The sequence below is a fragment of the Oncorhynchus keta genome, chromosome 14, assembly GCF_023373465.1.
Source record: "Oncorhynchus keta strain PuntledgeMale-10-30-2019 chromosome 14, Oket_V2, whole genome shotgun sequence".
Taxonomy (NCBI): domain Eukaryota; kingdom Metazoa; phylum Chordata; class Actinopteri; order Salmoniformes; family Salmonidae; genus Oncorhynchus; species Oncorhynchus keta.
Window position 1 is genome coordinate 25,243,656 of NC_068434.1, and position 13,109 is coordinate 25,256,764.

At 43.5% G+C, this 13,109-nt stretch overlaps 1 protein-coding gene across 2 annotated transcripts in view; it reads right to left on the reverse strand.

Moving 5' to 3' along the window:
* Positions 1-1,432: 1,432 nt before the first annotated feature.
* Positions 1,433-13,109, reverse strand: part of LOC118393052 (protein FAM102A-like) — a 30,542-nt gene continuing 18,865 nt past the window's right edge. For both annotated transcript variants that reach the window (XM_035785278.2, XM_035785277.2), the window contains 10 exons: positions 9,447-9,567; positions 9,158-9,187; positions 5,379-5,495; positions 4,884-4,930; positions 4,579-4,724; positions 4,311-4,433; positions 4,032-4,215; positions 3,753-3,874; positions 3,553-3,622; positions 1,433-3,463 (listed from right to left, as the gene is read on the reverse strand). In XM_035785278.2, the coding sequence (XP_035641171.1) occupies positions 3,409-3,463; positions 3,553-3,622; positions 3,753-3,874; positions 4,032-4,215; positions 4,311-4,433; positions 4,579-4,724; positions 4,884-4,930; positions 5,379-5,495; positions 9,158-9,187; positions 9,447-9,509 (957 nt within the window). In that variant the 5' untranslated portion in view covers positions 9,510-9,567 and the 3' untranslated portion in view covers positions 1,433-3,408. The remainder of the gene's footprint in view (positions 3,464-3,552; positions 3,623-3,752; positions 3,875-4,031; positions 4,216-4,310; positions 4,434-4,578; positions 4,725-4,883; positions 4,931-5,378; positions 5,496-9,157; positions 9,188-9,446; positions 9,568-13,109) is intronic.

Below are 13,109 nucleotides of genomic sequence, written 5' to 3' on the forward strand. Positions count from 1 at the left end.
CTAGTCCTAGAGTACACTGACCCCATGACATCAGCTTTCCCTAGTCCTAGAGTACACTGACCCCATGACATCAGCTTTCCCTAGTCCTAGAGTACACCTACCCCATGACATCAGCTTTCCCTAGTCCTAGAGTACACTGACCCCATGACATCAGCTTTCCCTAGTCCTAGAGTACACTGACCCCATGACATCAGCTTTCCCTAGTCCTAGAGTACACTTACCCCCTGACATCAGCTTTCCCTAGTCCTAGAGTACACTTACCCCCTGACATCAGCTTTCCCTAGTCCTAGAGTGCACTGACCCCATGACATCAGCTTTCCCTAGTCCTAGAGTACACTTACCCCATGACATCAGCTTTCCCTAGTCCTAGAGTACACTTACCCCCTGACATCAGCTTTCCCTAGTCCTAGAGTACACTGACCCCATGACATCAGCTTTCCCTAGTCCTAGAGTACACTGACCCCATGACATCAGCTTTCCCTAGTCCTAGAGTACACTTACCCCCTGACATCAGCTTTCCCTAGTCCTAGAGTACACTGACCCCCTGACATCAGCTTTCCCTAGTCCTAGAGTACACTGACCCCATGACATCAGCTTTCCCTAGTCCTAGAGTACACTGACCCCATGACATCAGCTTTCCCTAGTCCTAGAGTACACTTACCCCCTGACATCAGCTTTCCCTAGTCCTAGAGTACACTTACCCCATGACATCAGCTTTCCCTAGTCCTAGAGTACACCTACCCCCTGACATCAGCTTTCCCTAGTCCTAGAGTACACCTACCCCATGACATCAGCTTTCCCTAGTCCTAGAGTACACTTACCCCATGACATCAGCTTTCCCTAGTCCTAGAGTACACTTACCTCATGACATCAGCTTTCCCTAGTCCTAGAGTACACTGACCCCATGACATCAGCTTTCCCTAGTCCTAGAGTACACTGACCCCATGACATCAGCTTTACCTAGTCCTAGAGTACACCTAGAGTACAGTAGTGCTCCACTGTAGGCCCAACACTTTGGTGGAGACATCCCCTTGCAGATCTGGGTGGAAAGTCTCTATGCCTGTCCCAACGCCTGTGCCCTTGGGGATGTGGGTCCTGGCACCATCGTCCTCTCCCTCAGCGCCATCACCTACTATTTAAGGTTATGTAACCAGGCAGGCCAAAACTTAATCCCACCAAAACAAGACGAAATTTCAATGGTCTTTTCAAACGGCTCTTACACAAAGTTCCCACATATGCTGAGCACTTGTTGGTTGGTTTTCCTTCACTCTGCGGTCCAACTCATCCCAACCATCTCAATTGGGTTGAGGGCAGGGGATTGTGGAGGCCAGGTCATCTGATGCAGCACAACATCACTCTCCTTGGTCAAATAGCCCGTGTGGTGTTAAAAATAAAGAAATATATAAAACATTTCTGGAGGATCTCAAATAGATAAGATTACAGTCAATTGTTTTATTTAGTATACATGTGCATTTGTTAAAATAATATACAATTATTTTATTTTGTTAAAATAATGTTACAAAAGACAAGATTAGACATTGTTAATGTATGTGTAGGACACTGGGGCTTTGTGCATAGCTTAAAACCCTCTTCAAACACAGGAAAGGAGAATGGAAAAACATCACTTTTTAATACATGTTATTTCTATCTGAAATGCTGTCGCAATGAACGTCACATCACCCGAGACCACCAAACCCTGCTGTGGTTAATATAAGCCCATGTGACAATGTTGTGAAAAATTAGATCCATATTTTCCCACCACAACAATGACATATTTTGTACATAATGCCTTCAGAAAGTATCCACACCCCTTACGTTTTCCACATTGTTGTTACAGCCTGAATTTTAAATCTATTCAATTTGGTTTCTCACCTCATCTCTGTACCCCACACATACAATTATCTATAAAGGGCCCACAGTCAAGTAGTGAATTTCAAACATAGGTTTAACCACAAAGACCAGGGAGTTTTCCCAATGCCTCGCAAAGATGGGCCCCTATTCATAGATGGGCACAAATTAAAAAGCAGACATTGAATATAGTGAAGTTATTAATTACACTTTGGATGATGTATCAATACACGAGGTCACTACAAAGACACAGGTGTCCTTCCTTACTCAGTAGCTGGAGAGGCACTAAACCGCTCAGGGATTTCACCATGAGGCCAACGGTGACTTTAAAACAATTATAGAGATTAATGCCTGTGATGGGAGAAAACTGAGGATTGATCAACAACATTGCAATTATTCTACAAAACTAACCTAATTGACAGAGTGAAAAGGAGGAAGCTAGGGGTATGAATACTTTCTGAAGGCACTGTACACAGACTGATATTATTTAAGGCAGTCTTCATAGGCAGACTACTTATAGATGATAGTTATCAGCACATTGAAAAAAGTTTACGCCGAACAAGTGTATCAGACCTACAAGCATTCAGTCCATAACAACAGTCATTTTAGTCAAATAGTATTCGAAAGGTTAACAGTTAACATTCAGATATGCAGGAGAACAGTTTTTATACATGAGAGAGAGAGACGTTCTATAAAATATATAATACAACAGGGACCCTTTTCACCATCTTTGTAGTGTTAAAATCAATTTTAAAAATACAACAAACCAGCCAGCTGGTTGGAAAACACAAACAAATCATGATCCTTCATAAGATCATGTTTGGAGACATCTACTAGTGTAAAAGTATGTTGAATATGTATGTACAAATCTGAGAACAACACCTAGCTTCTTACCTCTGGTGTTTGCACCAAATAACCATCAAATGGGTTTAGAACTTATAGCATATCAAACTTCCCGAAACTGCTACACCTATCCAGTTCCTTGAGATGGACAGAATAGGAGATGTCTGTTTTTTGGGGACATAATCTTCACTCGTTTCCTTCTCAAACCCCATTGGAAGAGAAGGTCAGAAGGGAGGGACCTCTGGCTTTCTCATCCAATGGGTTTTGAGAAGGAAACGAGTGGACGAGGGGAGAGGAATCCTGGGAGTATGCCATTGAGATAGTTGGTTGAAAAAAAGAGACTGATCCCCCAGTAAGCCATTTCTCCACAAGAGGGAGCCAAAGTACTACAGTCTAAATTTGACAAACACCAGTCAGACAGTGTTGAGGACTTTCTCCATCACCAGGTCTCCTTCAGTGGTGACGAGACTAGCACGGTCATCACAGAGAGGGTCTGGTGCCTTGGGTCATGTAAGGGAAAAATACATTACAAAGTAGCGTGTAAAAAAATGTATTGGTATTTTCTTTAAAGTACTACATTTGTCCGATAGTTATTAATATTTGTGTAAATTGTCCTCCTCATGACTCCCAGCTCAGCCAGTGCTCCAGGATGACTGCATTATATTTTTAGAGTTAGTCCACAAGCTTCATTGCAGAGGCCTCAATTAAAATTAATCTTCACCAGTCGTAATGGCTCTCTATCACCACTTGCTCATACACACCAGCACACACCCTGAAAGAATGAAAAGTGGCAGAGTAAGACCTGTGTGTGCGTTTGATGTATTATTATTGTGTGTGCGTGTGTCCTTTCTGGTTTCTCACCTGTTACTGCGCAGTAAACCATTCAGGGATGTGGTGCCGTCTCTACTGACAAACAGTCGCAGGTTACTGTCTGAGGAGGAAATAAACACACCAAGAGACAAATGAAACAGTACAAAAGAGACAAGTTATGTAAAAAAAAAAGAGCCCCCCAAAAATGTAGTGGACAATTGAAAGGGCAGGGTGAGGTTGGGGCTCCATACCTTCAGTGTTACTTATGTCAGCAAAGTTCTGGCTCTGGATGATCTTTTCAACAATATCGTCGGCATCGATGCGGGTGTCATTCACCCAGGAGGGATGGCTCTCCACGGAATCCTGCTTCCTCCTGTCACAGGGTGCAGGGAAAAGGCCCAGTCAGGCAACAGTGGATAGACAGCAGTCATACAAATAGCAATAGTGTTCCACTGACAGTTCCACTCGTTTGTTTTCATAGATTGTCAAAACAAACACATTTGGCTAATCTGGTGAATGGAAGGTCTTGCCTGGGGGGTCTGTTGGATGGCAAGACGGGCCGTGGGGGTCGAGGGGGTCTCCCTGGCCTCTCTCCCTCTGTTGGAGTGTCTACGGTCACACGGAGGCCCCCAGATGAGCCGCTTCCTGTGGAGGTGTTCCTCCTGTGTGTGAGGTCAGACATACTAGAGGAGCAGGAGTGCTCTGTGCTGCAGCCTGGGGGACAAGACATTTACATTACAGACTTAGGTGCAAATACCAACAAACAAAAAACTCTGAAGAGGAAAGATGGGGAACATGAACCCACACACCTGAGATCCTGCTCAGCTGGCTGGCATAGCTGGAGTTGCGAGAGTGCCCCGACTGGAATACTTCCCCTGGGCTAGCTGCCTGGGTCTGGTCTGACTCCTCTGGAAGACCTGACACCAAACACTCTAGGACACCAAACAGAGCCACACCTCAATTAGTTAGAGTCCCTCACCATGTGTCCCATACCTAGGTTAACTGTTTAGTGGTGATGGATTATCATAACAAACCCACTGTTACCAGGTTTGAGCGGATCCACGTGCCCTGTCGTACCTGAGCTGATGATCGAGGGCCTGGGCTTCATGGACCGGCCCAGAGAAGTGGGCCGGTTAGGGGTTCCAGTGCCCTCCCCCTTACAGTCCAGCTGCAGGATATGGTCCTGGCCTGAGATGGAGATGGACTTGGCTGTGCTGGGGGCACTGCAAAAAAACATGACTGGTCAGTCCACATTATACTGTGCAATGTTAAGTTTGCTTGATGGGCTAATTGACTCCCCATTGGGGGGTGCCAGAGTCACATTTTCTAAATGCATGAAGAGGAAAGACAGATCAGAGATTTGAACATGTCAGGTCACTCACGTTTTAAAGCACGGATCTCCAGATAGGAGGGCCATCCCAATAGTCACCTTCAGAGAAAATCCAAACAAATTATACTTTTATTACAATAAGAACATATAAAAAGCTACACTAGCTACAGTATATATTTTTATTTTACCTTTAACTAGGCAAGTCGGTTAAGAACAAATTCTTATTTTCAACTGCCTGTTCAGAACGACATATTTGTACCTTGTCGGCTCGGGGATTTGAACTTGCAACCTTCCGGTTACTAGTCCAACACTCTAACCACTATGCTATCCTGTCGCCCCAGAATGCCACAGATCATCTATATCAAAGTTCAGTTGAGGTGCTGTGCATCAACAGCCCTGGGTGATCAGTGGAACGAGGGGTCCTTTACCACAATATAAAGTCTAAGTATAAACTATGTCAGTTGTTCTGCACAACCAAACAAAACCCAACTCTGACATCCCAAGGTCAATAGGCTTGACTCCTGCCCACCCTAGCACAGTCCCTTGCCTTCAGTATGGAGTTGTCCTGCCTAGTATTCTTGGTGTCGTATCCCTCCAGCAGACAACAGCGGACTGCAGAGCCCGAGCCAGCGAACTCTGCCATGTTGAGGTCAGTAAAACCCAGCTGAGGGAGAAAGAACAGTTACTTTCACCACAGTAGTTTTAAACCTGCATATACTGTGAGGTAGCCATGACATTTAACATTTAGGTTTTCTAGCCCTAAGGGACTGGATATAGAGAGACGGCTCCAGATTCTTAGTCCTCCTGTTTTTTTGTTTGAATCTCAGGTTATCCAAGAGGAGCCTAATTTCCTTTTCTCCAGGTTCAATTTCGTCAAAGCTATTGTTTACAGATGTGTGTATTGAAGGAAGCCCATTTCCAAAGAGGAAAGGGGTTTTATTTAGCTTAAGGAAATCCATAAGCATAGCGTGAGAAAACACAGGAAGGGTCCCTGGCTACCTGAGAGAGTGCATCATCTATAAACTTTCACCAGCTTTATTTTAAGTTAATTTACAATGAACAAAAATTGAAATGCAACATGCAAAGTGTTGGTCCCATGTTTAAATGTAATAAATTATCTCAGAAATGTTCCATAAGCACAAAGAGTTTATTTCTCCTAAATTTTGTGCACAAATTTGTTAACATCCCTGTTAGTGAGCATTTCTCCTCGCCCAAGATAATCCATCCACCTGAAAGGTGTGGCATATCAAGAAGCTGATTAAACAGCATGATAATGACATACTGTAGGTGCACCTTGTGCTGGGGAGAATAAAAGGACAGTAAAATGTACAGTTTTGTCACAACACAATGCCACAGATGTCTCAAGTTTTGAGGGAGTGTGCAATTGGCATGCTGACTGCAGGAATGTCCACCAGAGCTGTTGCCAGATAATTGAATGTTCATTTCTCCACCATAAGAAACCTCTGTCATTTTAGAGAATTTGGCAGTACGTACAACCGGCTTCAGACCCGCGGACCTTGTGTAACCATGCCAGCCCAGGACCTCCACATCCGGCTTCTTCACCTGCGGGCTCGTCTGAGACCAGCCACCTGGACAGCTGATGAAACTGTGGGATTGCACAACCAAAGTATTTCTGCACAAACTTTCAGAAATTGTCTCTGGGAAGCTCATCTGTGTCCTAATCCTCCCCACCAGGGTATTGACCTGACTGCACGTCGGCATTGTAACCAACTTCAGTGGGCAAATGTTCACCTTCGATGGCCACTGGTATGCTGGAGAAGTGTGCTCTTCACAGATACTTCACAGAATACTGATTTTAACTGTACCGCATCATGTGGACAAGTAGTTTGCTGATGTCAACGTTGTGAACAGAGAGCCCCACGGTGATGGTGGGGTTATGGTATGGGCAGGCATAAGCTATGGACAACAAACACAATTGCATTTTATCGATGGCAATTTGAATGCACAGAGATACCGTGACGAGACCCTGAGGCCCATTGTCGTGCCATTCATTCGCCACCATCACCTCCTGTTTCAGCATGTCGCAAGGATCTGTACACAATTCCTGGATGCTGAAAATGTCCCTGTTCTTCCATGGCCTGCATACTCACCAGACATGTCACCCATTAAGCATGTTTGAGATGGTCTGGATCGACGTGTACGACAGTGTTTTCCAGTTTCCGCCAATATCCAGCAACTTGGCACAGCCATTGAAGAGTGGCACAAAATTCCGCAGGACACAATCAACAGCCAGATCAATCAACAGCTATGCGAAGGAGATGTTGCTCTGCATGAGCCAAATGGTGGTCACAACAGACACTGACTGGGTTTCTGATCCACTCCCCTACATTTAAAATACAGTGCCTTGCGAAAGTATTCGGCCCCCTTGAACTTTGCGACCTTTTGCCACATTTCAAGCTTCAAACATAAAGACATAAAACTGTATTTTTTGGTGAAGAATCAACAAGTGGGACACAATCATGAAGTGGAACGACATTTATTGGATATTTCAAACTTTTTTAACAAATCAAAAACTGAAGAATTGGGCGTGCAAAATTATTCAGCCCCTTTACTTTCAGTGCAGCAAACTCTCGCCAGAAGTTCAGTGAGGATCTCTGAATGATCCAATGTTGACCTAAATGACTAATGATGATAAATACAATCCACCTGTGTGTAATCAAGTCTCCGTATAAATGCACCTGCACTGTGATAGTCTCAGAGGTCCGTTAAAAGCGCAGAGAGCATCATGAAGAACAAGGAACACACCAGGCAGGTCCGAGATACTGTTGTGAAGAGGTTTAAAGCCGGATTTGGATACAAAAATATTTCCCAAGCTTTAAACATCCCAAGGAGCACTGTGCAAGCGATAATATTGAAATGGAAGGAGTATCAGACCACTGCAAGTCTACCAAGACCTGGCCGTCCCTCTAAACTTTCAGCTCATACAAGGAGAAGACTGATCAGAGATGCAGCCAAGAGGCCCATGATCACTCTGGATGAACTGCAGAGATCCACAGCTGAGGTGGGAGACTCTGTCCATAGGACAACAATCAGTCGTATATTGCACAAATCTGGCCTTTATGGAAGTGTGGCAAGAAGAAAGCCATTTCTTCAAGATATCCATAAAAAGTGTCGTTTAAAGTTTGCCACAAGCCACCTGGAAGACACACCAAACATGTGGAAGAAGGTGCTCTGGTCAGATGAAACCAAAATTGAACTTTTTGACAACAATGCAAAACGTTATGTTTGGCGTAAAAGCAACACAGCTCATCACCCTGAACACACCATCCTCACTGTCAAACATGGTGGTGGCAGCATCATGGTTTGGGCCTGCTTTTCTTCAGCAGGGACAGGGAAGATGGTTAAATTGATGGGAAGATGGATGGAGCCAAATACAGGACCATTCTGAAAGAAAACCTGATGGAGTCTGCAAAAGACCTGAGACTGGGACGGAGATTTGTCTTCCAACAAGACAATGATCCAAAACATAAAGCAAAATCTACAATGGAATGGTTCAAAAATAAACATATCCAGGTTTTAGAATGGCCAAGTCAAAGTCCAGACCTGAATCCAATCGAGAATCTGTGGAAAGAACTGAAAACTGCTGTTCACAAATGCTCTCCATCCAACCTCACTGAGCTCGAGCTGTTTTGCAAGGAGGAATGGGAAAAAATTTCAGTCTCTCCATGTGCAAAACTGATAGAGACATACCCCAAGCGACTTACAGCTGTAATCACAGCAAAAGGTGGCGCTACAAAGTATTAACTTAAGGGGGCTGAATCATTTTGCACGCCCAATTTTTCAGTTTTTGATTTGTTAAAAAAGTTTGAAATATCCAATAAATGTCGTTCCACTTCATGATTGTGTCCCACTTGTTGTTGATTCTTCACAAAAAAATACAGTTTTATATCTTTGTGTTTGAAGCCTGAAATGTGGCAAAAGGTCGCAAAGTTCAAGGGGGCCGAATACTTTCGCAGGCACTGTATATATATCTGTGACCAACAGATATCTGTATTCCCAGTCGTGTGAAATCCATAGATTAGGGCCTAATGAATTGATTTAAAATGACTGATTTCCTTATATGAACTGTAACTCTGTAAAATCTTAGAAATTATTGCATGTTGCGTTTATATTTTTGTTCAGTATAGTTTACTCAACTTATACATAGTGCCAAAGTTGTAGCTTGTGTTTGTATAAGTGGGGTGACTAATGTGAATGTTTAAAATGTCTTAACAGCAGTGCTGATATGTGTTGACATCAGGCTACAGTAAATTGTAATGTGTTCGTGGATATAGGGTGGGATGCTCAGGAGGAGTGGGCTCTTACCTTTGAATATGTTTTTCCTCCTTTGAGTTCCTGTAGTGAAAACAGGAAAAGGGAGATGACTACTGAGCATTGACAGTCTGGCACACAGTGTAGTGTGTGTTTAACACTGATCTATGATCCGATTACAGAGGCTACAGAGTTTACACTATCAGGGGTGTGAATAATGAATGGAAAGATAAATAACCCAGTGGTACACGCAGGAAACGGTAGTCCCTGATGTTCGCAGACAAAGAGATAACAGCAAAGAGCTGTGTGTTGTTTAGACAGGTCCCCCAAAAGTCAGACAGACCTTCCGCACAGAGACCCGACAGATGGAGGGATCCAGGACTCCAGTTGTGGGGTTGGTGCTCATTTTACACACAAAGGTAAACCTCTTCTTCCAGCAAACACAGTTCTCCTGAACCTCCTCTCTGTAGGACAAGAGGACAGGAATCAGAGCGGGCATGGCACGACAGTACAGCTACATAAACCTCAATAAACTGTTATTAGTGTCAAGGGAGTTAATGACAGTCATTACTGTTTGAGTGGTCTCACAATGAGAAGTTACAAATTCGACAGCACATAAGACATCACTTGTGCTCTGGCCCTCGCTCTTCAACGTTTTGCTCCAGTTTTAGTGAAAGCAAACTTGTTGTTGAGGAAACGGTGAACAATAGCTTGTGGGCTTCTGTAAAAACAGAGTTCACATTGTAAATAGGCCAGTGCCTGACGTCACCCTGTCCAGCCATACATTCAGGGAAATGGCTGAGTATACAGAGAAGGACGGTTGATGTAAAAACAGTCCTGGTGATAATCTGTCTACTTCCCATTTTAACTCACTTCATACTCTCCCCTTCCCAACTGAACTGAATGTAACCATTGTCAGTGTTAGTCATGCCCTGTGCCTGGACCCAGCCACTCAGAATGCACAGGAGTAACTCAAGTGAATCCAGGGCTTAATGTGGACTCTAGAAATAATGAATAACTTACAGAGCATGAGGAGCTAATGTAAATTTACAGGGCTGGATATGCGTACTCATCATCTCTAATGTAAACAAACAGCCATGGATACACCCAAACTAACAGCTCACAGAGCAGAAAAGTAGGGAGGTGGACAGATCAGCCTGTTTACTGTAGTGTGTACCTATTGCCTTGTGGGAGTGCTCAAACAATCAGGTTTTACCAGACTGCAGCTGACATCACCACAAAGCATACACAGTGAAACAGCCATCCTTCAGTTAAAACCCAAACACCCTTTAAGTGCGAAGGGTAAATCCATTTGAATTCAATCACTTTTTGACAGCACACTTTTTTGATTTGAACGAAACCTTCCTTACATATTTAATTAACCATTGTATAATTGCACAAAAAGTTACTTTCTGGACCTGATTGCCAAAACATTCAGGAGATAAGGTGCTCAAAGTTTAAAAACTTAGCATATTCAACCATACCATGAGACTTCCATGTCTTCATCACTGGAAAACATACACAGTTGAGTTTGATATCATTTAAAAGCTTACAAACAGGGTTGTCAAACTTTTTTTGGAACCTTTAATGACAATGATCTAAAAACACATAAATTCAGATGTTTTACATATTCGCATATGTTGGAGCTGAGACCCTATTTTACATCTCAGGTTTCTGTGTTGTGTGAATATGGGTGGGTGTCACATTTTTTCAAATGGCACCACAAAGATAGTTTGAGGTCCACAGATCAGAGAACGTTGTCTTGAACGGGAACATCTGTTGTACATCATCTGGTCGATCCTCCATAGGAAACCTATTGAAATCATAAGAAATATAGACAATAGAGTAGAAATTACCATTTAAGTTGACTTTCGACAGTGGACCGGCAGTCATCTTTGTGGTAGTAATTAGAAGTTAAAATGTCTATTCAATTTTAATGGTGTACCAGCTAAATTGCAGTGGTCTGAAGGGATATGGTCTGTTCTCTGAATTCTATTTCTATGGTTGAAATGACACCCATCCTGTATTCAAGAGCATGTCGTGTCTCAACCGATGGCGGGCACAACACAAAAACCTCAGATGTGGAAAAGTTACAACATATCTGAATATGAAAATAAATCTGTGTTTACGCATTTATACAATTGACGTTAAAATGTCACATAGATTTTATTCACCGCGGTTTGTATGCTTTTAAAATGATTTTAAACTCAACTGTTTATTTTTTCTCATAATGAAGACATGGATGTATCATGGTATGGTGGGGTATGCAAAATTATTTAACTTTATCTCCTGAATGTTTTGGCATTCAGGCTCAAAAGGTAACTGACTTATTTGGTTTAAATCAAAAGGGATCCTTTCAGAAAGTGATTGAATTCAAATGGATTTACCCAGAAGGCAGCAAATGCAGCATGCTTCCTGAGCAGTTGTACCAGCAGAGACGTACTTGGGACTAGCCATAAGCACACTGTTTTTGAAATAAGCACAGGGGAGTACTTCAGCACTTTGGCAAGCAGTAGAAAACAAACTCACTGCAATAGAGGTCTGGTGCAAAGAGTCAGAATTTGCCCTGTGAGGCCTCCCGGGTGGCGCAGTTGTTAAGGGCGCTGTACTGGAGCGCCAGCTGTGCCATCAGAGTCCCTGGGTTTGCGCCCAGGCTCAAATCAAATCAAATTTTATTTGTCACATACACATGGTTAGCAGATGTTACTGCGAGTGTAGCGAAATGCTTGTGCTTCTAGTTCCGACAATGCAGTGATAACCAACAAGTGATCTAACTAACAATTCCAAAACTACTGTCTTATACACAGTGTAAGGGGATAAAGAATATGTACATAAGGATATATGAATGAGTGATGGTACAGGGCAGCATACAGTAGATGGTATCGAGTACAGTATATACATATGAGATGAGTATGTAGACAAAGTGGCATAGTTAAAGTGGCTAGTGATACATGTATTACATAAGGATGCAGTCGATGATATAGACATTTACATTTACATTTAAGTCATTTAGCAGACGCTCTTATCCAGAGCGACTTACAAATTATATACGTATGCATATGAGATGAATAATGTAGGGTAAGTAACATTATATAAGGTAGCATTGTTTAAAGTGGCTAGTGATATATTTACATAATTTCCCATCAATTCCCATTATTAAAGTGGTTGGAGTTGGGTCAGTGTCAATGACAGTGTGTTGGCAGCAGCCACTCAATGTTAGTGGTGGCTGTTTAACAGTCTGATGGCCTTGAGATAGAAGCTGTTTTTCAGTCTCTCGGTCCCAGCTTTGATGCACCTGTACTGCCCTCGCCTTCTGGATGATAGCGGGGTGAACAGGCAGTGGCTCGGGTGGTTGATGTCCTTGATGATTTTTATGGCCTTCCTGTAACATCGGGTGGTGTAGGTGTCCTGGAGGGCAGGTAGTTTGCCCCCAGTGATGCGTTGTGCAGACCTCACTACCCTCTGGAGAGCCTTACGGTTGAGGGCGGAGCAGTTGCCGTACCAGGCGGTGATACAGCCCGCCAGGATGCTCTCGATTGTGCATCTGTAGAAGTTTGTGAGTGCTTTTGGTGACAAGCCGAATTTCTACAGCCTCCTGAGGTTGAAGAGGCGCTGCTGCGCCTTCTTCACGACGCTGTCCGTGTGAGTGGACCAATTCAGTTTGTCTGTGATGTGTATGCCGAGGAACTTAAAACTTGCTACCCTCTCCACTACTGTTCCATCGATGTGGATAGGGGGGTGATCCCTCTGCTGTTTCCTGAAGTCCACAATCATCTCCTTAGTTTTGTTGACGTTGAATGTGAGGTTATTTTCCTGACACCACACTCCGAGGGCCCTCACCTCCTCCCTGTAGGCCGTCTCGTCGTTGTTGGTAATAAAGCCTACCACTGTTGTGTCGTCCGCAAACTTGATGATTGAGTTGGAGGCGTGCGTGGCCACGCAGTCGTGGGTGAACAGGGAGTACAGGAGAGGGCTCAGAACGCACCCTTGTGGGGCCCCAGTGTTG